At 40.5% G+C, this 27193-nt stretch overlaps 6 protein-coding genes across 6 annotated transcripts; 1 reads left to right on the top strand and 5 right to left on the bottom strand.

Moving 5' to 3' along the window:
* Window positions 1–463: 463 nt before the first annotated feature.
* LOC108112229 (endoplasmic reticulum metallopeptidase 1-like) lies at window positions 464–3777 on the bottom strand. The gene is made up of 11 exons (XM_017222049.1): window positions 3725–3777; window positions 2976–3664; window positions 2829–2913; window positions 2646–2766; window positions 2433–2587; window positions 1990–2367; window positions 1636–1931; window positions 1507–1576; window positions 1296–1442; window positions 742–1230; window positions 464–676 (listed from the first exon to the last, which is right to left on the bottom strand). Exons 1-11 carry the CDS (start codon window positions 3743–3745, stop codon window positions 515–517), a joined length of 2613 nt encoding a protein of 870 aa, XP_017077538.1. The 5' UTR covers window positions 3746–3777; the 3' UTR covers window positions 464–514.
* Window positions 3778–5124: 1347 nt separating this feature from the next.
* LOC108112131 (endoplasmic reticulum metallopeptidase 1) lies at window positions 5125–8406 on the bottom strand. Its single transcript, XM_017221881.1, has 11 exons — window positions 8328–8406; window positions 7587–8272; window positions 7432–7516; window positions 7245–7365; window positions 7027–7181; window positions 6580–6963; window positions 6226–6521; window positions 6098–6167; window positions 5899–6045; window positions 5345–5836; window positions 5125–5286 (listed from the first exon to the last, which is right to left on the bottom strand). Exons 1-11 carry the CDS (start codon window positions 8346–8348, stop codon window positions 5125–5127), a joined length of 2619 nt encoding a protein of 872 aa, XP_017077370.1. The 5' UTR covers window positions 8349–8406.
* An 848-nt stretch (window positions 8407–9254) lies between these two features.
* On the bottom strand, window positions 9255–13080 carry LOC108112132 (endoplasmic reticulum metallopeptidase 1-like). Its single transcript, XM_041819747.1, has 11 exons — window positions 13072–13080; window positions 11755–12431; window positions 11614–11698; window positions 11439–11559; window positions 11227–11381; window positions 10787–11170; window positions 10434–10729; window positions 10308–10377; window positions 10097–10243; window positions 9548–10036; window positions 9255–9486 (listed from the first exon to the last, which is right to left on the bottom strand). Exons 1-11 carry the CDS (start codon window positions 13078–13080, stop codon window positions 9325–9327), a joined length of 2595 nt encoding a protein of 864 aa, XP_041675681.1. The 3' UTR covers window positions 9255–9324.
* Window positions 13081–14441: 1361 nt separating this feature from the next.
* On the top strand, window positions 14442–14999 carry LOC108112239 (general odorant-binding protein 28a). Its single transcript, XM_017222060.1, has one exon. It carries the CDS (start codon window positions 14455–14457, stop codon window positions 14881–14883), a length of 429 nt encoding a protein of 142 aa, XP_017077549.1. The 5' UTR covers window positions 14442–14454; the 3' UTR covers window positions 14884–14999.
* Window positions 15000–16305: 1306 nt separating this feature from the next.
* Window positions 16306–20988, bottom strand: LOC108112267 (endoplasmic reticulum metallopeptidase 1-like). The gene is made up of 11 exons (XM_017222089.1): window positions 20934–20988; window positions 18800–19494; window positions 18646–18730; window positions 18467–18587; window positions 18253–18407; window positions 17810–18193; window positions 17451–17746; window positions 17324–17393; window positions 17120–17266; window positions 16577–17062; window positions 16306–16518 (listed from the first exon to the last, which is right to left on the bottom strand). The coding sequence occupies exons 1-11, from the start codon at window positions 20976–20978 to the stop codon at window positions 16357–16359; spliced, it is 2646 nt and encodes an 881-aa protein (XP_017077578.1). The 5' UTR covers window positions 20979–20988; the 3' UTR covers window positions 16306–16356.
* Window positions 20989–21390: 402 nt separating this feature from the next.
* On the bottom strand, window positions 21391–26195 carry LOC108113377 (endoplasmic reticulum metallopeptidase 1). The gene is made up of 9 exons (XM_017223946.2): window positions 25633–26195; window positions 23882–24549; window positions 23461–23818; window positions 22841–23405; window positions 22591–22775; window positions 22381–22524; window positions 22224–22323; window positions 21761–22155; window positions 21391–21696 (listed from the first exon to the last, which is right to left on the bottom strand). Exons 1-9 carry the CDS (start codon window positions 25636–25638, stop codon window positions 21529–21531), a joined length of 2589 nt encoding a protein of 862 aa, XP_017079435.1. The 5' UTR covers window positions 25639–26195; the 3' UTR covers window positions 21391–21528.
* Window positions 26196–27193: the final 998 nt, after the last annotated feature.

The following is a 27193-nucleotide window of genomic DNA, read 5'->3' on the forward strand; positions in this document are numbered from 1 at the left end:
GTTTTGCATGAGCAGGTCGTTGAGGATTGACCGAATAATTTTACATAAAAGGAAGGAAGAAAGTCCCAATAATTTTACATTAATATAGCCTCTTCAGAAAGTCCCAATATTTTAGGATTTTCCGTGTCGTCATCAAGCCATCTTCTTTCTTTAAAATTGTGTAAACCAGTAACGGGTATGTTATAGTCGCTGCACTCGACTATAGCGTTTTTGCTTGTTTTGCCCTACAATCACCAACCTATTTTTATTCATTTGGACGTTAGGGATTTTTAACCTAAAACTAATTAAATGAACAATTTTTGTTGTAACAAGCAAAACTCCAACAAACCTAGCATATAGAGCGAAAAGCAATCTTATCCCTCATGGGTGTACTTGAAAGTTTTTATTATTTTATACCTTGCCAGTATAATAGTTTTGCCAAAGCCATATACCTGGTTGATAAAGTAGTCAAAGAGGTTTTAAATTTACGTAATAACTCTTTTTTTTTATTACTATTTATGAAATTCTAATTCAATTAAAATATGTATCTGTGGTAATCGGCTGGCCAATCAATCAGGACGGCGCAGTCTGGGAATGTTTCGGCAAACTGCTGAGCAGTTATATCTCCTCGAGTGTGCATGAATTGCCTGCCAACTCCGATTTGAGTGACTGGCACATTGAAGTCGCCATTGGATTTCTGGATAACAAGAAACGATACCAATAAAAACGCATTTCTGATATCTAGATGTACCAGTGACCTACCTGGATCTCAAGGATTAGGCTTACGGGCGAATCATCTACGCCGTAAGTGAAGAATAGATAGTAAGGTGGTGTACTGGACAAATAGCTTTCGAGTAGCGACCAATAGGTGATGGTGGCATCTTCGTAAGGCTGGATGTACAGGGTCGAGTGGTCCGTGAAATTTATCTTGAACTCGAATCGAACGGTTATGCCATCTTCCAGAACCGTTTTGTTAAGGAGCTCCAAGGGTTTATCGGTGGCTGGTTCAATGGGTATTTCCCGCGGCAACCAAGTTCCATTCAAACGACTCTTGACATACCGGGAATCGGGATAGGGCACTCCACACATCATGTATTTTTCGCAGTCGGAGGCCATGCTCACCATGCCAGTTAGATCCACTTTGGCCTCCACTAGAGGAGCACTGCCACGTCTATCTTGGAAGTTGAAGAGATAACCAGACTCATCCTTGCTGATGGCTCCGTCGTATTCGTAAAAGGTTCTTCGAACGTGCTGGAAGCGAAAGGTAAAAAGCAGTTAGTTAAAGGGTTTCTAAATAGTATAACTACCGCCCTTACCAAATAGTACACCCTCTCAACATTGGTCTTGGGACGATAAGGGAAACCAATCTCTGTGGAGCTGGCAATGTAAATGGTGGCAGCACTTACGGCCAGCAAAGCCACAAGAATCAAGCCAGATCGACGTGAAACGTTAATAAGTAAAATCTATAGATAAATATTTTAATTTGGTTAGGGAATCTTTAAAGTTTAAAGCTACACAAATAGTTACCAAAAAGCCCATTGAAAGAATTGTTCCCAAGGCGGCCAAAGCAGAAATAATCAAGTCGGGATTGGTGGTTCTGAAAAGTATACAAGAATGATCCGAAATCATTTCTTCCGAAATCCCAGCCAAACTTACTGTCCAAAACGACCCATCATTGGGGTAAGAATAACGATGAATGTGTAGAAAAGATAGCTGTTGTATAGGAATGGGCACACCTGGATCACTTTCACGATTCCGGTCCAGGAGAAGCCGCGATCCTGCAGAGTGGTCACCAGATTAAAGGCCAATGGGATGACATAGAAGATCAGGGTCCATGTAATGACATAGGTACTACGCAGACCATAATAATTGATGGCGATTCCGAGTATCGACAGAACAATAGCATGTCCATGCAGAGCCATTTGAAGTTGGTGGGCATAGCTAAGTTTCTCCTGTGTTTTAAATGATACATTACTAAGACTGATAGTTATCCAAATATGTTAAACTCACATTCTTCTGCAGCTTAAGGTAGATGACACTGGGCAGAGCAAGACCCACCAGGCTCGGGCAAACGTACAAGCCCAGAGGAAGTGCCGGAGTGCTGAAGTAGGTGAGTGATAAGCCGTACTTATCGAACATGTAAGCCACCACTATGGGCAGAGCCAGTCCCAGGACAAAGGCAACAACTTGGAGTACAAGGATGAGAACGAACCAACTCAGGACCTGGGCGGAGGTTACATTGGAAACATCCGCTATGCGCAAGAGGGATACATAAACCAGGATGATGGCGGCTCCGGCAACGGCGTAGTTGAGGGCGGTGCCACTGTCCGCTGAGTAGCTAATAAAGAACAGTCCCAGAACATCGAAAAAGACAGCTTTTCCGGTTTCCTAGGATAGGAATATATTAAAAATTAATCAGGAAACATTTTTCAGTATTTTTAAAGATAACTTACCGTAGTGTCTGCCAATTCTGGGGCATTGGCAAGGGCCTTTACCAGGGCCAAAAGATTGTCTCCCGTGTTTTGAATAGAAGCTCGTGGAATAATATCATAACGATCGTACTTTGTGTGGTAAACGAAACCGTTGCAGACCAGACCAATGTCATAACCTGCGATAAGAAAGGGATTCATCAGCACAAGTCCACTCCTAAAGAGGTTGTTGCTTACCGACGAGGCTAGCATACTCGGAGAAGATATCAAAATCCGTATCCGAGGGCACAATGCCAGTTTGGAAAATTTCCTCAGCCATGGTGGTGGCAAATGGATGCTCGGCGTAGTCTTTGTAGTACTGCAAGATATAAATGAGTTTGTTCGATTTTATCTTTATAAAGAATATTCAAACTGAGTTACCTTGACCAGCCAAGAGTTGTTGGGTCCAGTCTGGAATAACAGCTCCTTACATCCGCTGCCAGCTGCATCTAAATTAATAACGACCCTTATAACAGAAAAATTAACAAATTAAAAATTAAACTTTTGAAAAACTTTCTCTTAACTGACTTGCAGTAGGGTGCCCATTTGTGTGAGGTGATGAATCCATCGGATGCCTGCAGGGAGTTCTCCTCTGAACCGTTGAAAAGGAAGATGATCGAGTGCTGTAACTTAATTTTCGAGGTTGTGATAATCCTGATCACCTCCATCATGGTCACAATCATGTGACCTGCATCTCCGACAGATGGACTCGTGGGCTTTGAGTCAAAGTGGGAGTTCACCAGAAGGTAAGAATCGCTGGTACTGCCTTTGGATGTTATTTTAACCACTATGTTCTGCACGGCCTGATATTGGTATTGTGCTCCGCTCCTAACATAGGATCCATAAGCAAGTTGGTGGTCAATCTCCATATCGAAGTACTCTTCTAGAACATTTGCCTTAATCAGTGCCAGTTCCCTGAGTATAAACTGCACAGTTTTGTTCTCATTTCCATCGCTTCCGACCAGCTTGGTGCCGATCTTTGCAAATTCGTATAGATTTTCCTGTGCGCGTTCTGCGATAAAGACTCCTTTTCCGACATCATCCAGCGTATTAGCCTCCGGCAGACGGTAGAAGAGCGGCACTACAACAGCCAGGAAGAGAGAGGCCCAGAAAAGGACAAAGCCACCGGCCATGTACCAGGGGATTTTGGGGATCTGCAGCCTAGATCCGACATTCTTCTTCTTAACACTGGCTGATTCAACGGAATCGACCGACAACTAAAATAAATCAGTCGTTAGTTTATCAATATCTGTTTGGATTAAAACTAATTTCTTTACAAGAAGGTCCTTGTCACCCATCCTGCTGATCTGTGGCTGCTGCTCACGACGAAGTCTTCTAGAGAATGGAACCAAGTGAAAATCGAAGGCCTTTATATTCCAAAAGTGGTCGCTACGACCTCTAAATGTGAATTAGCATTTTGGTTATCGTACACATGTTCGGTAATATAGATTATGGATTATTACCTATTTAATGTAATAAACGCGAGGGTGGGACAAGAGTAATTAATATAAAAAACTATTTTAATTTTTATAATTTTTATATATGTTAACTTGAGGATTTATAATCTAATAAAACAACAAATAAATACTATATTTCTAACATATAAAGTGAATTCAAATGGTGGTTATAAAGTTCTATCAATATAAACAAATTTTCCATTAAACGTTCGTTCATATCTAAATATTTATTTACTAGAACTACTTGAACCACCCCCGCGGGAATCAAAGAGTAATCAAACTAGATCATAATCGTTATGTCTGAAGCAGTTTCACACGCCTTTTTTTCGATAGCGGATCTTTATGGATCCAGACCCACCACAACCTAATGGTCGTTACCAATGATATTGGTAACCACTTGAAAACTAATCATTTGAATTGAAGAACCTTTTATTACCTTTTATAGGGTACAATAAGAATAGGTGCACTGATGATTCAAGCCTTTATTACTATAAGAGATGAAAGGGATGAAGACCAGTATTGGCGAAAGAAGAGTTTTATATAATATAATTTTACTGTTTCTAGAACCATACAAGGCATGCTTATTAACCAATGGTCACATCACTGCCCATTTATGGTCATTTAAGCTAAAATTCTAAATTATGTTAAAAGAATATTTAAACTTAATAATATGGCATCCACTGCAGCTATGAGGGTAAACCACCCTGCTATCCGGTTGCTATAATAAACTGCTCTGCTTAGGCATCCCTTGAAATACTTCAAATTTCCCTTCTCCTATAGTCCATGTTATCATATAGATTCACATTGATCCGGCAACGCTTTCTCTATCTGTTACATTCTTTACATTTTAGAATTGTACCATTTTAACTGTTATTAATAGAGATGATTTCATAATTAAATCTTTATTGAATATGAATGGCAAAAGTGCGGGGAATCAATTCAGATAATTCCTAACAGCAAACGATTATTTGCTGATTTTCAAGAACTTCTAAGTGGAATAATAATCGTTTTTTATAATTACCCTGAAGATAGGGACACAAATTGGTAATATCGGTAATTTGAAATGGAAATTCCCCGCAATTAAAAATGGCAATATTACCATAGGAATTAAAGACAAAAGAAAGTTAAACCAACTTTGATAAGAATTTTTCCAAGTAAAACAAATTATTCTAAAAGTTCTAATATATTTTATTTATCTAGTATTCTTATATTATAGCAATTTAGAATTCATATTTCTTATAGAAAGCTGGCCACGTAATTGTTACTGCATACTCGGGGAAAGTATTAGCAAAATGGACGGCCTCGTCATCGCCATCGACGTGCATGTACTGCGCTGAAACTCCCAGTTGGAAAAGTGGGACATTAAAGTCGGCATCGGATTTCTACGGGAAGGAAAACTAATTTAGTTTGTATCGTATTTTTAATTACTGGTTTGCGTACCGTAATATCCAGGAAGAAATTCAATGGAGAGTCATCTATGCCGTAAGCGAAATATATATGATAAGGCGGGGAGATGGTGGTTAGGTAGTCCTCGATAAACGACCAGTTGCCGACGGTCACATCCTCGTTGGGCTGGATGAAAATGCTGGTATGATCTGTACAATTCAGATTGAACTCGAATCGAACCGTCTTGCCATCGGCCAGCACCGTTTTGTTGAGCAGCTCGAGCGTCGGTTCTGATGGTGTCCAAACAGGATTCTTTCGTGGCAGCCACATGCCATCTTCCTTGGACTCCACCCATCGGTGATCATACAATGGCATTCCGCACATCATGTACTTGGCACAATCGGATGTCATGTTGACCAGGCCAGTTAAATCGACATTGGAGTCCAGCAACGGAGCAACGCCGCGACGATCCTGGAAATCGAAAAGGTATCCGGACTCATCTTTGCTCAGGGTTCCGTCGTACTCGTAGAAGACGCGGCGAACTTGCTGTAGATATTATCAGGATATTACGAAAATGTCTTTAAGAACTCTTAAACTTTAAAACTAACCAAGTATTGGACTCGCTGTACGTTGGTCCTGGCGCGGTATGGGAATCCAATTTCAGTAGAACTGGCAATATACACAGAAGCAGCGGACACTGCCAACAAACCCAAGAGAATAAATCCGGAACGGCGGGACATATTAATCAGTAAAATCTAAAGAAAGAAGCTTAGAACTGTTGAAGAACCTTAGAAGGGGGGAATTTACCAAAAATCCCATGGATAATATAGTTCCTAGAGCAGTCAAAGCCCCAATGATTAAGTCCGGGTTAGTGTTCCTTAAAAGAAAAAAATTCCTATTAGGGTTTCTTTATAAAATAGAAATAACTAGCTTACAGTCCAAAGCGGCCCATCATCGGAGTGAGTATCACGATGAAGCAGTAGAAGAGGTAACTGTTGTAGAGGAACGGGGCGACCTGGACAATTTTAAGGATTGCCGTCCACGAAAAGCCTCGATCGTGCAGAGTGGTTAGAAGATTGAAAGCCAAGGGAATGACATAGAAAACTAGAGTCCAAGTGATGACGTAGGTGGTACGCACTCCATAATAATTGACAGCAATGCAAAGGATGGCAAGAACAGCGGCGTGTCCATGGAGTGCCAGCTGAACTTGTTGGGCAAAGGATATCTTATCCTGTCCAAATGGCAATAATTAGTATCTACGAATAGCAGTTATAACCCAATCTACTTACATTCTTGTTCAGCTTCAGATAAATGAAACTGGGCAGAGCCAGTCCAAGGAGACAAGGACACACATACAGGCCGATCAGGAGCGATGGTGTGGCGTAATAGCTGAGTGAGAGCCCGTATTTGTCCAAGCCATATGCTACCAAAAGAGGCAGAGCCAAACTCAAAACAAAGGCGATAACCTGAACCACGAGAACCAAAACGAAAGAACCCAGAACCTTTTCGGAGCTGACACTCGACTTATCTGCTATGCGCAGCAAGGATATATAGACCAGGATAATGGTAGCTGCAGCCAAGGCATAGTTTAGCTTCACACCAGTCTCGGCTGAATAGCTAATTAGCTGCAATCCCAGGACGTCAAAGAAAATGGTGTTACCTACTGCATTATCCTAATTGGATAAATATAAACACGATTAAAATGAAAGCTACGCTAGTAATATGGAGTCGCTTACGCTTAGATTACGCAGCTCGGTGGCATTGGACAGGGTTCGAACCAAGCCGAGAAGGTTGTCTCCTGTGTTCTGAAGAGAAGCTCGGGGAATCACATCGAAGCGATCGTACTTGGTGTGGTAGACGAATCCATTGATGCACTGGCCAATATCTAACCCTGTTAAGAGAATTATATATATTTAAAAAAAAACATTAAACTCCACCAGTTTGCCTAGCTTACCAATGAGGTTTCCATATTCTACGAAAATATCGAAATCAGTGTAGGAGGGCACAAGGCCAGTTTGAAAGATTTCCTCGGCCATGGTGGTGGAAAAGTAATGCTTGGCACCTAGCTTATATATCTGTAAGACATCAGACAAATAAGTAGATCTCTAAGAATTTTCTAAAGTTAATATAAAATGGTTTACATTGACCAGCCATGGGTAATTCGGTCCAGTCTGGAACATAATTTCGCGGCCTCCGCTGCCAGCTGCATCCAGATTAATGACAACCCTTGAAAGAATCCATTTTCCCATAAGACTTTTAAGCTCTATCTTGATCCCAGATCATGCTAAGTACTTACTTGCAGTTCTTGGCCCATTTGTGGTGGGCAATGAAACCGTGAGATGCCTGCATTGAATTCTCCTCGGATCCATTGATCAAGAAGATAATGGGGTGTTCAAAGGTCTCCCTCGACGACGTTATCACTCGCAGCACCTCCAGAATAGAGACGACCATATGGCCATCGTCACCAGTGGAGGGACTAGTAGACACGGAATCGAAGTGACTGTTTACCAGGATGTAATTTTCACTGCTACTCCCCTTTGGAGTGATCTTAACAACGACGTTCTGAATGCCCTGGTACATGTTAACCAGATTCCATTTAACATAAGCACCGTAGGCGCGTTGCACGTCAATTTCCATGTCAAAATAGTCCGTCTGGATGTTTTCCTTAATGAGATTTAATTCCTTCAGCAGAAACTCCACCGTCTTATACTCGTTTTCATAGCTGCCGACCACTTTGGTACCGATGGCTTCGAAATCATACAGATTGGCCTGGGCACGTTCGGCGATGAAGACACCTTTTGAGACATCCTCGACTGTTAGGGGTTCGGGCAAGCGGTAGAAGAGGGGCTTCACTACTGCAACAAAAAGCAGGCCCCAGAACAGGACAATGCCACCGGCAGAGTACCAGGGAAGTTGAAAGTATTTCTTCCCATTTTTCTTTGAGAAGGATCTTTCTCCTTTCTCTACGGGCTCGTCCAAAATCTGAAAGGAGAGTTTTTAGGTTTCTTTACCATCTAAATGCTATAACTATCCTTACGAGCTTGTCCTTGTCACTCATATTTTGATTCTACAGGCTCACGGTCTTGCTTTCAAAACGAGAGTTAGAACTGGACTGATTTGCTTCTCATTACTAGCGCTTTTATATTCGTAAAATAATCTGAAAATTGTAATCAATCATATCTTTCATTTTTATTGCTCGAATCCCTGCCCTTCCCAATAAAATAAGCATAGCCAGGGTTTCCTGATAAAAAGCAATAATTGATAAGGTTTTCTTTAAATTTTCCCAAAAATACCTATAAGCAAAGTATGTAAATCGTAGACCTCTATCTAATATCAAAACATAAAACATTTGCTAACCAGCTACGTATTTTAGGATCTATAATAACCATTAAGATTTCCGATATGAATTCGATTTCTACAGCACAACTCTTTGAGATAAGAAAAGGTTTTGGTTTCAGACCTGGCGCTACTAGACTTAAGTTGTTACCAAGTATATTCGGGTGCCATAGAATAATAATTATTTCTCATTTTATATGGCCGAGGCTTTGTAGTGCTTAATTGTTGGTGAAATCAATTATCACGGATATTTTATGGGTACATAAAGTGGGCAATTTAATACGAAACACACGCTTGGCAATAAAATTCATATTCTTTTGAGAACTCTGGAAAAATTCATTAAACTAGTGTAAATAAATATTATTTTTTACACAATATTTTTCAGGCGTTCCTCAGTTCCTGTAAATAATCTTAAATGTTTTCAGAACCTTAATGATAAAATTAATGCTTAGGTCATGGTTATCAATTTGTGAAAGATCTAGAAGTAGAAGAAGAAGTAGAAGTCCATACAGATTTTGGGGTTCCCTCTAATCTGCAGACGTAGCCCTATAATTTAGATTAGAATTTTTCCAAATCTACAAGCCATTAAACAACTTTTTTAAAAAAGGGAAAACATTTTTGTTTAGTAATAGCTTTTATGAATATGAAACACACTTGTGTGTTTAATGGCACTAAGAATCCGTGTAGCTGAGAATGAATCAGAAAATAAATCGTTGATATGACGTTGGCCACTCGATCAGCACGGCAAAGTCCGGGAAAGACTTGGCGAACTTCTGGCTGAGCTCGTCCCCCTTGCTGCCAATAAAGTGTGCGGAAACACCTAACTTGAATAGGGGAACCTCAAAGTTGCCATTGGTTTTCTGAAAGCGAAAAGAAAGATAATTACTTTTCGGTAACTTGATATTAGAAGGACCAACTTACCGACAGATCGATGAAGAAGGATAATGGCGTATTGTCCTTGCCATAGGAGAAGTATACATGGTAGGTTGTTTGCTGGCCAATGTATTCGACCGGAAAAGACCAGTTTGTTATGTTCACGTCCGGAAGTGGTTGAATAAACACACTCGTATGATCAGTGGTATTAATCGTGAATTCAAAGCGGACTGTTGTCTTATTGGCGAGGATCATCTTGTTTATGAGCTTCACCTCTGGAATGTATGGAGGATCTATCAGTTCCTCACGAGGTAGCCACATGGCGTTCAGACGATTCTTCACCCATCGGTGATCGTAAAGTGGCTGATCACACATCATGTGCTTCTCGCACTCGGATTCAATGCCAACTAACCCAGTTAGGTTCACACTGGTTCCTTGTAGTGGAGCTGGTCCAAGGCGATCCTGGAAGTTGAACAGGTAGCCGGAGTCCTCTTTACTAACGTTTCCATCGAATTCGTAGAAGGTACGACGAACATGCTAGAACAAGAATGGAATATTATGTAAATAACTCTCTTGAAGGGACTTTCAAATACGAACCAAGTACGGTACACGCTCAGCACTGGTCCTCGGCCTATAGGGAAATCCTAGGTGGGTGCAAGTAGCTGCCAGGATACTAACACTAGCCACGGTCACCAACGTAAATAGGATCAGACCAGGTCGTCGAAATATAATAACAATGGGAACCTACATACAACGAAGTTCTTTAATCTAACTGAAATGTGAAGAAAGGTTAAAGTTATATTCTCACCAAGAAACCCATTGCCAAAACAGTTCCCAAGGCGTTGATAGCACACATAATTAAATCCGGGTTAGTTGACCTGGAAGCATTTTTTTTTTAAAGAACTTTAGAGCCAAGGAAAAATTCAGGACCCACCTGCCGAATCGACCCATCATCGCAAGCATCGTCTGCAGCAGAGTATACAGCAGATAAGTGTTGTACAGAAATGAGAAAACTTGGAATATAACTACTGGCGCTGCCCACGAGATTCCTGCATTGTGCAGACCCGTTATCATGTTGATGGCCAGTGCAATTACATAGAGCAGGAGAGTCCAGGTTACGACATAGGTGCTTCGAAGACCATAAGAGGTTAATGTGATTACCAGGAGAGCCAATATGAAGGCATGGGCGTGAAGAATCATATGCAGTTGTTGCCTAAAGTAAGTCTTTTTCTATATGGATATATAAACTTATTATCCCTTTGAAAGTTTTAGATATTTTTTACTTACGTGTCTAGGGAGACCGATGAATATGTAAGGTGGCAAAAGCAAGCCGAACAGACATGGACAGACATATAGGCCGAACATCAGTGAAGGCGTGCTGAAGTAAGTAAGGCTCAGACCGTTCCTATCAAAACTACTCGCAATCCATAGGGGTAGACCCAAGGCAAGTCCTACGGCAAATATCTGTACCAGTAGAATCACTAGGAACCAGCACAAGATAAATGACGAAGAAACTTCCGAACTAGTAGCCATGCGACGGAGGGATAAGTAGATTAGGACTATGGCCACTGTAGCTACCGAAAAATTCAAAGTAATGCCGGTTTTGTTAGTGTAGTTGACGAAAAACAGGCCCAAAACGTCAAAAAATACAGATGGACCGTTCTCGTATTCCTAAGAACGGAGTAGACTATTATGTTACTCATCACGAAGAGACTCTTAATACTCACCCCAATATTATTCAGTTGGGAGGCATTGGAAAGGGCGCGAACCAGACTAAGCACATTATCACCCATACTTTGAACAGAGTTAGATGGAATTATGTCATAAGTATCGTACTTTGTGTGATAGGTATATCCATTGATGCTTTGAGCCATATCTAGACCTAAAATAGCAACGATTATGTGGATTATATTTGTGATTTATATCTGATGATACATACCAATGAGGTTTCCGTATTTAGTGAGAATACCGAAGTCTGTATCAGATGGCAAGGAGCCAGTTTGAAATATCTCTTCACCCAAAGTGGTGGCGAATGGGTGCACAGCGTTCTCTTTGTAGTACTGAAAGTTATTTAATGTATAATATGAATGACCAATGATTTTTGGAAGACCTACATCAAGTAGCCAGGGATGGTTGGGTCCAGTTTGAAAGAGTAACTCTCGACCTCCACCGGCCACGCCCTCCAGATTGAGGAAAACTCTAGAAGTTACGGGTTAAAGATCGTCTCGAAAAGGTACATTTCTCCATTTATTCACTTGCAGAATGGAGCCCATTTGTGTTGGGTAATAAAGCCATGGGAACCCTGCAGAGGATTCTCCTCAGCTCCATTAAGCAGAAAGATTACTGGATGAGTGAAAGTTTGCCTGGTGGAGGATATCACACGAAGAACCTCCAAGATGATGGCCACCATTTGGCCAGCGTCGCCGGCAGAAGGACTGGTTGGCTTGGAATCAAAGTGGCTGTTGACCAGCAGGTAAGTCTCGCTGCTGCAGTTCTTTGGACTTAGCTTTATAACTATGTTTTGCACTCCCTGATACTTATTCACCATTGTCCAATGAATGTATGATCCCGAAACCTCCTGCAGATCAACTTCCATATCAAATAGGTCGTCGATGACTTTCTTTTGGATTATAGACAATTCATTTAGAAGAAACTGGACGGTCTTGTTCTCGTTGTTTTCGCTGCCAACAACTTTAGGTCCGATTTTGACCAGATTTTGTAGATTTTCCATTGCTCTTTGGGCAATGAAAACACCTTTGGAAGCATCCTCGACAAACTTGGGACCTGGAACACTATGGAATAATGGCACAACGACTGCTAGATAAAGAAGCAGCCAAAACAGAAAAAAACCACTGGCCAAGAAACAGGGACCTCTGGGGTTTCTTAGTCGTTTAGTCAGTTGCCTGGTACCATAAGAGGCTGAGTTAAATATCTGAAATTGAACGTCGATTAATATATGCAAGCAATTATTATTAGAAACGTTTTACTAGATTTTCCGTGTCCCTTGCATCTACTTGCTGAAATTAAACGTTGTTAGTTAACAAATGTTAATAATTATTATAAGAAGCGTTTTACTAGATTTTTCGAGTAACCCATATTTAAGACGGCGCCAGGTTCACTCAAAAAACCGACTATGTTCAAAAACCAATGGTTACTGCTTTTATATCTTTCAAAAGACCACAATTTGATTTCATATCTAATTATGGCAGCAATAAGAACTAGCTAATTGATTCGTATAATAAAGATAGTCAGACTAGTTAAGATATTTCATCTTCAAAAGCAAATAAAGAAAGAAACGTAAACGAAACTGATTTCTCTATCTGGCAACAGGCGGTATTGAACTCCGTCGTTAACTTAACTTTTCAAAATATGTATGTATATATATTTGTAGCTAACTACTAGAATCTCCACACTTTCTACTAATTGATTTATGATATAATAACCATAAATTCATTATTGCTGAAATCAAACAATAAACTTTATCTCAAAAAGCTTCGTAGTCAATAATTTGTCGCAGGCAATGGTTTTTAGTTAGTTAGTTAGGCACTAAGTAAAAATGTAATAGAGCTTACTGTGTCCATATTATAAAATTTATGTTTTTTCGCAGACTTAGATGTTGATTGTTGCTCGTCGGTTTAGTAACTGATTGGTGCCGGCTCGAGATTGCACATAAAATGTCAATATTATGCGGGGAATCCCCTTTTTTCGTATGTATGTATGTATGTATGTGCTTGTGAATCGGAATTTAAATGTCTGTTCTATAAGTGTACGATGTATATGTATATATGTGTTTATTCCCATATATTTATAGTCTTCAGACAACGCTTCTTAAGCTTTTTTTGCTAAGTGCAAGGAAATTTTTGTTTTACTTTCACATATCTTTAAGATTTCTTGTTCTCAGCACTTGGTTCACTTTTATAATATTAATTATTTGTGTTCACCATAGCTTTTTAAACCGCTTCAGCAAAATTGAAAAATCGACTTAATATTTTTATGTATGTATGTACATGTAAACTTATCAGTGTTGTGTTGTGTCGGATTCAATCGAATTTTGGTATTTTCAGAGTGGAAGCTATAGTGTCTGATCATTTTGAATTATCGAGTAATTTTTGCGTTTTTAAATTGTATATTTTCAGCAAAAAATGTTGCATCAACAAGATTTTATTAAAGACATAACATAACATAAGACATTACATTACTTAACTTAGCTTAAAATAATATTTTTTGACATTACTATCGATTTACTTTTTACCTGGGTACCTGATAGTCGAGACACTTAAGCGTTTTTTCTTGTTTTAATTTTAAAGAGAAACTCTTAATTTCCAAAATTGTTTTAGCAAGAAATCGTTTGATATTATTCAAAGCCTAATAGTCATCCTAAAGCTGACAGCATTGACAGATAGTTTTAAAATTTCATTGATTATTCGATGAGCATTTGCCATTATCGAAATCGGAGTTTACCGTTTTTTAATTTTTATACTTTTAAACAGAAAAAGGGTTTTTAACCTATAGTTATAAACTAAAATACATGCACATATCTGCATAAACTTAATAAAAAATTATATTGTCACAAATTTAACATTCTAAAAACCACTAGAGTGTACTGTGCTCTTTAGCTCATATCAACTGTTCAAAGGGCATTTATGAAAATTTATAGCACATCTCGATATTTGGGCTTCTCGCACATTTGTTAGTTAATACGTGATGACTTTGGAGTATTTTAATTTACATGGACTTTAGCTGCGGATGTGCGTGTCTTATAAGGGCGGTCAGTTTGTCGACCGAATCGATTTTGTTAGCTGTTCCATTAACTGAAAAATATCTAATAATGGTCGCGTTTCGGCCAATTAGCTGAACGTTGCAATGTTACAGCCGAGCGAGTCGCCGATTTAGATATAAAAGCGTTAGTATTCATTGCTGAGATTAGTTCAGTACGGACACATCGGCCAAACATCATGCATTGCTCCCCAATCATTCTTGTGGCAGTAGTCCTCTGCGCCAGCCTTGTCCGCGGCTTTGACGAAAAGGCAGCCATGGAAAAATTCCTGGAGTCTGCCGAGGCCTGTATGCCGGAAGTGGGTGCTTCTGACGCCGACCTGCAGGAAATCGTGAAAAAGCAGCCGGCCTCTTCCTATGCTGGAAAGTGCCTGCGCGCCTGTGTGATGAAGAACTTTGGTCTGATCGACGCCAACGGCAAGCTGGATACGAATGCCGGGCGCGAGAAAGCAAAGCAGTACACTGGTAACGACCCAGCCAAGTTAAAGCTGGCCCTCGAGATCGGTGACACGTGTGCAGCCATCAGTGTGCCGGATGATCACTGTGAGGCCGCCGAAACCTACGGCGCCTGCTTCAAGAGCGAAGCCATCAAACACGGACTTATGTAGTCGAGAACCTTAAACTGACCTGACCACCTGAAGTAAACTTTCCCTGGAAACGCACATATGTACCTTTTAAGTTTAATGATTAGAGATCAAGGAGAATAATTACATTTTAAAAAGCACTCATTCTCGTGTAACTTCTTGTCGGCGTGTATCAACTCAAGTGGGAGTAACTTCTAAGACTAGAAGTTGTCTAGGTAAGAGGTAGGTAGAAGATCGCCGGCACAGGACCACGAATGTCTAATTGGCGTGGATTTAAGTTAAAGCATTTGGTTACGGAAACATCTTTATCTTTTTGTTGTTGCCCTTTTCTTTATTGTTATAATAGATTACACGATTGCCCAGCATTCCCTAACGTCATGGTCGACTTAGATCGCTCTCGTAAATAGATAAATATATACAACCAGCACTATCCACACACGAATGATAATTTAGTTCTATAAGATCCAAAGCCTCCGTTGAACCTTAAAGCTTTCTGTCTATCAGCGAAGTCATACAATGCCTCGAGTGCAATGCCATTGACCTATATCGAAAAAAGTGGAAAATAAAAATAATTACTGACTGCATTAAGTTGATCAGCTATCGATAATAGCTAATACCGACCTACCTCAATATTGCTCCAGTCACGGAGAGAATTTCACCCTTTTGCTCGATGGTAGGTAAGATCAAAAAACTTCATAACCACAATTTCGTGCAACTATTAATTCTTGGCAGGAAGTAATCCAAATTTACATAATGTAGATGATTTTAAAACCAATCAACAGTCGGCGATACCCCAGCTAATATAGTATAAAATGCGATTAACAAAGCAGCTCTATCAATTCTTAATAATTTTTACGGATTTAAAACTTTCTGCTGGCATAATTATTTTAAAATAGCACAGCTGTGGGTATCTGACAGTTGGGGCAGTCGAGTGCCGTTTCACTTTGAATATTGCGGCTTATCGATAACAAAACGATACACATCTGTCCGCTATTAACAGCACACTGTTAGCCAACAGGGTGTTCTATGTATTAACAGAAAAAGTATAGTGAACCAACAGAGTCAACATCAACTTTTAATTTAACATAAATAATTAACAGATTTTAACGTAACATAACAGAATAACAGAATTTCAAAACACGAAGGAACGTTTTAACATAACCGTTACCATTTGTTGTAGATGTAATAGATATGAACTTTAGATATGAACTTATGCAATCATTCATAGAATTACTCGATATACTTTTCAACGTTCATACGGTCAAACGGGGTTGGCTGGGGATTACAAACAAGAATATGCTTTATAAAGTTAGTCCGATTCCAATGCAGTTTTAAAAATAATTGATCTAATGTTCTATCGTTACAGTAACGACTTTAAAATAAAATGCTTCCTGCAAGTTTTAAAATGTATAACTCAGTTGTTTAATAGTTTATTGACTCTTTTCTCATATGGTTTCAGTTAACAATCATGATTAGAAAATGGCAAGTTCTAGGTATTTAGAAAATTAAACGTTGATAGGAGGTTGGCCATTGAACAGAGGCAGCAAACTGTGGGAGCGATTGGTCAAACAGCTGACTAACCTTGTCGCCAGGGTTGCCAATGAAATGGACACTTAATCCTACCTGGGATAACGGTACCGTAAAATCAGCATCGAGTTTCTAAAAGAAAAAAGTAGGGATTACCTATAGGCAACATCTAAACTCGCGTAGGACTCACCCAAAAGTCAATAAAGAAGGTCAGAGGAGAGTTGTCCTTGCCATACGAGAAGTAAAGATGAGAGGTCGTTTGCTGTCCAATGTAACTCAAAGGCAGGGACCAATTTGCTATGACAACATCCTCGTACGGTTTAATAAAAACGCTGCTGTGATCCGAAGTATTTGCCCTGAACTCCAAACGCACCGTATTGTTTCCAAGTTCCGTTTTGGCCAAAAGCTCCAGTTTCGGCACATATGGAGGAATAACTGGTTCCTCTCGAGGAAGCCACATAATTTGCTCACGACTCTTAACCCACCGATGATCGTAAAGCGGAAAGCCGCACATCATAACCGTGTCACAGTACGGACCAATGCTAGTCAAGCCAGTCAGATTAACCTTATATGTCGACAAAGGACTCGGTCCTCGACGATCCTGGAAGTTGAATAGATAGCCGGAGTCATCTTTAACAACGGTGCCATCGTATTCGTAGAAAGTTCGTCGCACGTGCTGGAATATAACCAGGGAAAGTTAATTAATGTCTTTAAGAAACCTCAGAATACTAACCAAGTAGGGTACTCTCTGGACGTTGGTCTTTGGTCGATAGGGAAAACCAATTTGAGTAGAACTAGCAGTGTAGATGGTCACAGCACTTATGGCCAAAAGGCTGAACAGTATCAGGCTGGGTCGTCGGAACATATTAACGAGGGGTATCTATAAGAAAGTCCATTATTAGAATCGGTATTCTAGCGAAGCTAAGTTTTTGTTTACCAAGAAACCCAAGGCCAAAATGGTTCCCAAAGCATTTAAAGCTGAGATAATCAAGTCCGGGTTGGTTGACCTGAAAGATAGGATGTTATAAGGATTAAAGGTTATTATATAGACTTCAAAATCCCACCTGCCGAATCGTCCCATCATTGGAATCAGGGTAACCACAAAACAGTAAATCAGGTAGCTATTGTACAGGAACGGAAAGACTTGGAAGATCTTGAGCATACCAGTCCAGGAGAAGCCACGATCGTGCAGAGTAGTCAGCAGATTAATGGCCAATGGAATTACGTAGAAGATGAGGGTCCAGGTGACCACATAGGTGCTTCGCAGTCCGTAAACAGTCAATCCAATGCCCAGGATAGCCAGCACTACTGCGTGACCATGGAGAACCAGCTGTAGTCTTTGGGCAAATGCTACCTTATTCTGCATGGAAAATATAATATATTGAAAATGATATTTTCTTTATACTTTAGCTGATCTACTCACGCTGCGTTGTAACTTCAAGTAGATGTAGGAGGGCAAGCTCAGTCCAAGTAGACTGGGACATATGTACAGACCGATTAACAAGGCCGGAGTGCTAAAGTAGGTGAGGGATAGTCCGTACTTGTCAAAGACATAGGCTATTGCTATTGGCAGACCAAAGCCAAGCACGAAAGCTATTATCTGAATAACGAGGATTAGGATGAACCAGCTAAGAACATAGCCAATGGTTGCAGAGGAAATGCTTGCAGTACGCCAGATGGATATGAATACCAGGACAAGGGCTACTCCGGCCACGGTATAGTTCAGAATAATGCCATTGCTCGCGGTGTAGCTGATGAAGTAAATTCGCAGAAAATCAAAGAATACGGCATGTCCACTGGCATAAGCCTGAGAATATATGGAATTAACGTATAAGATAACTACGATTTGAGTGTAAAGGTTCTTACCGCCATGTTATCCAGCTCAGTGGCATTTGAAATATCTCTCACAAGGCTGAGCAAGTTCTCTCCCGTATTTTGTATGGAGCCTCGGGGAATGTTCGCAAATCGATCGTATTTGGTATGATAGCAGAAACCATTAATGAACTGAGCCATATCCAGACCTACAAGACGAAAGGTTATGTAATAAACAATTCCAACTACCTAAGCTTTTCAGTCCTACCAATAAGATTTCCATAGGTAACGAAGATGCCAAAGTCCGTATCAGAAGGCAGGATGCCTGTTTGGAAAATTTCCTCAGCCATGGTGGTAGCTAATGGATGCTTGGCACTTTTCTTATAGTGCTATAAGTAATGTTTACTTTAGTTAGGATAATGCAAACGAATGTTAAGTGCTACTAACTTCTACAAGCCAGGGATTGTTGGGTCCACTTTGGAAAACAATATCGGCACCTCCACTGCCAGCTGCATCCAAGTTGAAAACCACCCTGAAAATCAGATATATTAAAGTAGTTAATCATTAAGACATCAATTTTTACGTTATTTAGAAAGCTTACTTGCAGTACGGGGCCCACTTGTGTTGGGTGATGAAGCAATGCGAGGCCTGCAAGGGATTCTCCTCAGCTCCGTTGAGTAGAAAGACGATGGGATGCCGGAAAGTTTGCTTGGTTGTGCACATAACTCGAGCGACCTCCAGGATGGCGACTACCATCTGACCTGCATCGCCCGTAGAGCGACTAGTTGGCTTGGAATCAAAGTGACTGTTGACCAGGATGTAAGTTTCACTCGTGGTGTTCTTGGGACTCAGCTTGATGACAATGTTCTGCACTCCCTGATACCTATTGACCATGGTCCAATGTATGTATTGTCCCGATCCCTCCTGCAGATCAACTTCCATGTCGAAGTACTCGTCCAGGCACATCTCCTGTATTTCAGCCACTATGCCCAACAGGTAATCGACTGTCTTGTTCTCATTGCCATCGCTGCCAACTACTTTGGTGCCGATCTCGTCAAAGCCATAAAGATCGTTTTGGGCACGTTCGCCGATAAAGACGCCCTTGGAGGCATCTTCAATGGTCAAGCCCTTGGGCAGACGGTAGAAGAGTGGCACCACAACCGCAAAGAACAGGAGTGCCCAGAACAGAAGGAAACCGCTGGCCAAGTACCAGGGTCCTCTGAAGTTCTGCTCCTGTTTTCTCACATTTTTGGCGGATGCCGATCCTGAGTCACCTTCAACTGGCTCATCTGAAATCTGAAAGAGAAATAATGTTTTCAAGGATTATAAGTGGAATTTTCAGAATGACATTACCAATTTGTCTTTGTCTCCCATTTAATCGATCTACTTGGATAGTTCTGCCTATTTTTCTCTTTGAATTCTGACTGATTTGGTTTCTCAGGAATCAAGTTCTTTTATACCCCCAAAAATCGGTGGATAGCAGTTAGATGTCATAAAAATTATAATGCATTTATTGCACATATTGGCAATGTTCAAGTTTAAGCAAATTATGAGATATTATGGGCTATTGAAGTCGTTAAAGATTCATTTTAGCGAGGGTAGCTAAAAGGAAACAGAGTTCTTTTTGATCAAATATGGGAAAACTTATAATAGGTTGAATCATTAATGAGATCTAAATTTTAAATATCATTAAAGTAAGGAATAAAGACATAAATATTCCTAATTTCAAATACTAAACATCGTTATGAGCTTCTTTCTAGCACAAAAACTTATATAACTTCCCTCGATAATTAGGAATAGATTTATGTTTTAATTAACTAGTGATAACACTTCTAAGTCTTTATCTAAAAAGGTGTATTCACCTTTCCTTGAATACATATATGCAGTTTTAATGATTCTACACGTTGTAATCTGTTTTTTTTTCACAACTTATAATGTTTATTGTAGTCTGATATTCATATTTGATTGCTATGCGATGGTTCGAATATATATATGAAATATAGGGTTGCACTTATTTAGGTGAGTAAGCCAAAGTATCGAAGTTAAAGTACCTGCAGATTGAAAGCCCAATTTAACTAATTTAAGATATGGCGATCTCGCCCCCAAAACAGAGAATTACCAATTACGAACTCGATGGCTATATACTAAGTCATCTAGGGAATCTTTATTACCTCTGAAAGCAACTTATACTTAAAACAAAAAATAAAAAAACTGAAATATTAGCTTATGAACTTGGTAAAACCTGTACCAATAATACTTCAAATTAAGTCAATCATCACACATATTGATTTACCAATCAAACTAAATGATAACTTTCTATTAATTTTAGTTAATTATTTTTTAAAATAATACTCCAAAATTAAAGATAATATAAACATTCTCATAGCCAAGCACAAATCTAATGCATATATGCATTATCATGAAAGAAATAAGAACTTATCAAAACCGTAAAAGATTATTGACTTCATGCGCCTTGCCAATCTAGACCCACCACAACCCAATAATTATTGTTTCGAAAATATACTCGTACATACTGTACGACTGTTTCCAAGTCGATTTTTAGATTATAACAATGCAATTTGTGCGTTATAAAGGTATAAAAATCACTTTTTGTTAAGAAAGAAATGAGAGAAAATAGGTGGAACTCAGCTCAGCCTTTAATTTAACAAATATTTAACTATGGTAAGTTTTTCGATATTCTAAAGTACCGAAAATTATACTATCACTGTAATCACCTTGTTTTGGCAAGAATCGAATCGGGAACGCAGAGCTTGCCACATCTCCTCTGAAGGTAAGCAATTAAACTGAGACACAATTTCCCTCAGGCGCATCATTTTGATCAAAAGTTTTTCAACTGGAAATCTCAGTTCTCACGAAGAAGTGTTCTCTGCTGATATGTATATTTTTAGAGTTTTCTCATAAGTGGAAATATGTATATTTTCAAAGTTCTCTAACTAAAAGAAGAATATAGCAGCCACTGTGCTCAGCAGTTGGAAATCTTACAATGAAAATGAGTTTGCCATTTGCTAGTGGATCGAACCCACTTAATGGATGGTCTCCTAGGAATTCGCTCTGACAGGGAAATACTTGTTTTACACACCTGTTTTGTTTACAATTCCTATGTTTTGTTTACTGAAAGCAAACCGCGTCATACGTATCTTTGGAGGAATGCTTGTTAAAAAACAAAATCAATTCATTCGTTTGTAATTATAGTATTCGTAGTGTAGTTTAATAAAATATGTAATTTTTTATCAGATTCTATACAGTTAATCGTTAACGCTTAATGACTACGATTAGTAAATCAGAAGCAATATCATTTGCGGCTTGACCCTAGTAGTACCAGGTCTCGTAGGTGCCCACCCAACCCTGAATGTAGGCATAAGACGGAAATCGGCTGATGTAACTGCTGAGCTTCTCGATAGCAGTGATGTCCTGGGTCACCCAGTGACCTCCAATGCCAATCTCTAGGGTGGGCGTGTCAAAAGTCGATGTTGTCTTCTGTAAATATTAAGTTATCAAGTTAGTAAATGTCATTTGGTAATTAGTAGTCCATTGCGCTAACCTCAACATCGATGGTGAACTCAAGAGGACTGTCGTCCAGTCCGTAGGAAAAGTACACCATATACGGTGGCTCAGCCTGTTCTCGGATGAGCGTGTCATTGAAGGACCAGTTTAGTATCTTGGCATCGTTCTTCACATTGATGAAAATACCCATGTGAGACGGTCCTGTCAGTGTGAAGTTAAACCTCCTTTGCGAGGAATTCTCCAGGTCGCTGCTGTCCTGCAATATTAGCACTGGATATTCGGTGGGTATCTCGGGCATTTCCGAGGTCTCAATCCACAGACTATACTGGCGGGCCTTGTTCCAACGGTGGTTGTAAAGGGGCATGCCGCAGAACATTTCCTCGTCGCAAAAGTCGCTTACTTTATGTGCCTCTCCAATGGCATTAATATCATCTGTAAATGTAAATGTAATTCGATTTATTGATTTCTCGTCGAAACTCAAACCATTTGTGTAGCCTTACCACGAGCAATCTCAAATCGTCGGTCCTGTGGGTAAATATACAAGCCAGACTCATCTATACGAGTGCTTCCATCGGCGTTATGTAGGCGCCGGTGGGCATGCTTTACATTTAAAGAATAATAAATAATAATATTAAACTTAGTCAAATTTAAACTTACTATTAAAGAGTATCGCTGTGGAGAGGTCTTTTCCTTGTACGGAAAACCTGCATTAGTGACAGCCACTATGATGAACAGAATGGTGATTCCCAGGAAGCACAGAACTATCGTTCTCGTCTTGCGGAAGAACATTATGAGAGGGGCCTGCTCATATTAACTTAATATTAATGAAAAATATTTAAATTTACATAAAGGTTGCAGGCGACTTACAATGAACCCGGCGAACAAGAGTGAAAATACCCAGATTAGAGCTGCTATAACCATATCGGGATTCGTCGATGATCCCGAGCGTCCTTGCATCGGCATAAGAGTCACCAGAGCCACGGTGCAGAGATATGTGAAGAAGACGAAGGGCAGGATCTGGCAGACGGTGACGGCGATGGCAAACAAATAGGCTGTATGTTAGAGCATAAAACGAGTTATTGAAATAAATCCAAAACTAACCAATCAAGATAATTACCCTTGCGGTGCCACTTTGTTACCAAATTCACAATCAGTGCAACAATGTCGAAGAGCACACAGAGCATGATTAGATAGGCGGATCGGATACTGAGTCCGGTCATGGTGAGCATAATTATAATCAGGCAGATGCAGTGGGAGTGCATGAAGAGCTGAATCCTGAAGCCCAGGCCCAAGGGGTCCCTCTTGGTCTTCTCCAGATACAAAGCTGGCAGAATGCTCAGTCCAAAGATGATGGGAGCCAAGTACAGGCCAAAGATCGTCCAAGAAGATGTGAACCAGGACATGGAACGATCTACGCCATCCATAAAAACAGCAACCAGCAGAGCAAGGCCCACTGCCAAGACCAGAGACGTAAACTGGATAGCAATGGTGATGGAGAAGCGGAGGAGGACTCCCTTCCAACTGCATCCCGAGCGAACGGACATGAAGTAAAGGGATATCCCAATTCCCAGCAGTGCCAGCAAGGTAACCACCACATTGACGATGATACTCGTCGTCTCCGTGTAGAAGATCATGAACCAGCCAAGGAAGTCGTAAAAGATATTGTGTCCTTCGGAGTGAGCCTGAAATGGGATTGGGATTAGTGATCTTCTCATGAATTTGATCTCATAAACTCACGGCAATATCATCCAACTCCTCGGCATTGGCCAAGGACCGGGCTAGTGATAAAACATTATCGCCAGTGTGCTGGAAAGAAGCCCTCGGAAAGGCGTTGATCCTGTCGTACTTGGTGTGGTAGACATAGCCGTTGAAGATGTAAGCCATGTCCAGACCAGGAACTCCTCCATAATCACGAAAGATGCGGAAATCCGTGTCGGAGGGAATATAACCAGCTTGGAAAAGTTCCTCGGCCAGCGTATTAGCAAAGGGATGCGGGACATTCCGGTAGTAGTTCATCAGCCAGGGATGATTGGGTCCGGACTGGAACAGGATCTCACGGCCACCACTGCCGGCTGAATCCAAGTTAATCAGAGCTCTGAGGAGATGATAACCAGACTATTTATTTAGGACATTATAGAGTAATCGATCTACCACTCACTTGCAGTTCTTGGCCCACATGTGCTGGGTGATGAAGGCGTGGGATGCCTGAAGGGGATTCTCCTCGGCTCCGTTGAACAGGAAAACAATGGGATGGGCTAGTGGACCGTCTGACTTGGCTATGACACGCATCACCTCCAGCATGGTTACGACCATGGATCCATCGTCGCCGGCTCCTGGACTTCCGGGAACCGAATCGTAGTGACTGTTGATCAGTAGGTAGTTCTCATTGGTGGAGTTCTTCTCGGATAGCTTCACCACCACATTCTGGATGCCCTGGTACATGTTGACCATCTCCCAGTGCATGTATGCCCCACTCGCCTGCTGCACATTCACCTCGATCTCAAGGTGGCCGCTTAGCTCGGCCTCAACCTTGGCCACCTCGGCGCGCAGAAACTCCACGGCGGTCTCCTCGTTAGCCATGCTGCCCACCACTCGTGGTCCAATGCGGGTCAGCTCAATCAGTGTGTCCTCAGCTCGCTGGGCAATGAATGAGTCCGGATGATTGGCCTCGTCGCTGCGGGTCAGTGGCCGGGGCATATGGTTCATCTGGGTGTTGACCAGCGAGAGGTAGAGCACCAGCCAGAAGCCGAAAAAGGCGGGAGCGTAGTACCATTGTAGCTTTTTGGGCACCTCAAAGTCCACATCGATGTGATATTTGGAGTTGAACTGTCGGATGTAAGAATAAGTTGACGGGTCTTGATTGTTGTATTTTCCTTGTTTTAAATGTTGTTAAATTTAGTTAGTTTCATTGCAAAACATGAATTGTTTTTTAGAGGATTAAATTATAAATTATAATAATGAACGGCCTAAAAAATTTCTAGAGAAATCGCTATAGGGAACACCCCAGATTCCATTATAACAATTATAGCCTGGCTTTATGGCTAATCAATATCTAATCTTGGTCTGGCAGCTGCATGTCTAACAGAAAAAGTTCCGAACTAAAAGATTTAATCGAACGTGTTGGCGGAATTGGCTTCTGATCTGGAACGGACTGCGAACGTCTATGCAAACCGAATTAGGTGTGGTTACTGACACTCTTAACAGCGAACTCCCGAGGATATCAGGTGGGACATAAACTTTTATTGCCTTGCAATCCATCCTAATCGATAAGCGTGCTCAGAGGCATGCTCCTTAATTTCCTTTTGATTTTCTGAGCAAACAATTCTTGACATTGAAATCGTGCTTCGTCGCGTGTTCACATCATGATTCACGGGCGTGTGGTCAACGGAGGAGATTGCCGAGGAGGACCATAAAACCACTGAAGTTGCTGTCATAAACCCCGATAAGACCTTAATAAATAAGTAACAGCAACGTTTATCGCACGGACAGGCTAAGAAATTCGCCAGTTTGGCTATTCGCGGCCTCTTTGAAGTATGTAATTCTTTGAAGGCTTTTTAATCGTTTTGATATCTTTACGATCTTTTATTTTTAACTATATCAGTTTCGCTGACTTTCCATGACTAAACATTGCACATTGAACAGAATCCTGATAGCTAATGATCTTAATCCCCATCAATTTATTACAATTTGTTTCATTGCAGGGGTTTTAATTCACATTTGTGAAATTGTTTCGATAAGATTACTGAAATATAGACTTCACGGAGTGGCACATTCGTTAAATTGATAATGCTCCCTTCTTATTTATTATCTTAAAGATTAATAAAGGTTGTTGCATTTTCTTTTTAAATGCCTTGTTAGCCAACACGGACTTTCACGGGTTTTCAATTTTAAATCACTTCAGATACGTACACTCATTTTGTATTGCTATTTGTTCACTGGTATCCGGTTTTCACACTTAATGTATCCTTTAAAGGACACACCCTTGAAGGATTATTCAGAACACTGCCGGACCGATCCGGTCTTCCAATCCGGGGAACTCAGCCTTCGAGTTCCAAGTGAAGTACCATTCGCTCTGGTACCCTAAAGATATATGAAGCCCAGCGACATTGAAGGTCTGGGTAATTTTCGCCAACGAGGGGAAATTATCGGTAAAATCGGCTACAATCTGATATCGGAACAGCTGCCCGATACACGAGCGTGCTAATATAACACTTTCGGGCTTAAATGGGCGGGGATTTTTATTAGATTTCTTGTTTTCGCATTCGATGCGCCTACGTGGGGGCACCAGTTTTATCTTTATGGTGGAGAGAATGTCCAGTTGTATCGTAAAGGGTGCAGAAACAATTTCCTCGATATAGCTTTTGATTCCTAAGATACTCGATTAGGCGGCACTCGCGAATTGGTAGTTGTAAACTAAACGATGGCCATATAGTTATGGATAGCGAAATGTTAGAGTAATCCCGAGATGTGGCTCTTAGCTAGCATTGCCTCCGACTGAATGCCGTTGGCTTCCAGCTCCCGGGGCACACCCAGGCGAGACCCAGAGACCCCATGCCAATCCGAGTACCAGCCCCAGCACTTGTTTCGCCTTTTTACAGAGTTTACTAATTAATTTGTGCCCGGCTGTTGTACGATTGTCGCTGATTTCATTCCATTTTCGTTTATGTGTCATCCCACCTTTGTCTCGTCCTCCTCGGGGTTTCGGGTTCCGCTGATTTCGCTTGATTAACAGATTGTTTACGTATTTGAATTGCTTTCGCATGTATTTCAGATTCACCTGTCTATTGAATTGTCGCTGCAGGTTGTTCCGCCCGAGTGGATCCGATAGCTGGGAAACTGTCGGGCGGCTATCAAATTATGTCAACCGTTTTTTCGCTCGACTGCACGGAGCATAGAGAGCTAGCTACCTATCTGCCAGTTTCAGATGTACTTATCTGTATCTGTGAAACACCTTCGAAACATTACGGAGAAACTTTGGTAATTTCGCTTAGGTATATGTAATTATCAAAATAATCGCTGTATTTTTAGAAAGATATATTTTCTTAGCAAAGGGGAATTCTTCGTTATGGTATTACCAAAACAGACCTTTAACTTTACAATCATATAGCTTCAATACACATTTATTTATTACAATATTATTTTACGACTTTGGCAGTTAGGAACTTGTAAATACTCAATTAAGCGCTGACACTTGTCAAAACTGATAAAAATGGCTCAATAAAGCCGATACAAATTCCAGTTGCTATGCCCCTATTAAATAGGAAATTCTTTTCATAGTTTATTGGGTGTAATTCACAGTTACTTGGGTTTCATTATAGCAATTCATATCCATGGTAAAATATAAACAAGATTCTATTGTAATCATTAAAAAAGGTATTACCAATCTTACTTCTAATCATTTAGAAATCTTACTTTTTAGTAACATGTTTTTCCCAACTATTAAGATTACTTTAAAGACTTTCCTATTCAT

This window comes from Drosophila eugracilis, unplaced genomic scaffold (genome assembly GCF_018153835.1).
Source record: "Drosophila eugracilis isolate 14026-0451.02 unplaced genomic scaffold, ASM1815383v1 contig_90, whole genome shotgun sequence".
Classification (NCBI taxonomy): Eukaryota; Metazoa; Arthropoda; class Insecta; order Diptera; family Drosophilidae; genus Drosophila; species Drosophila eugracilis.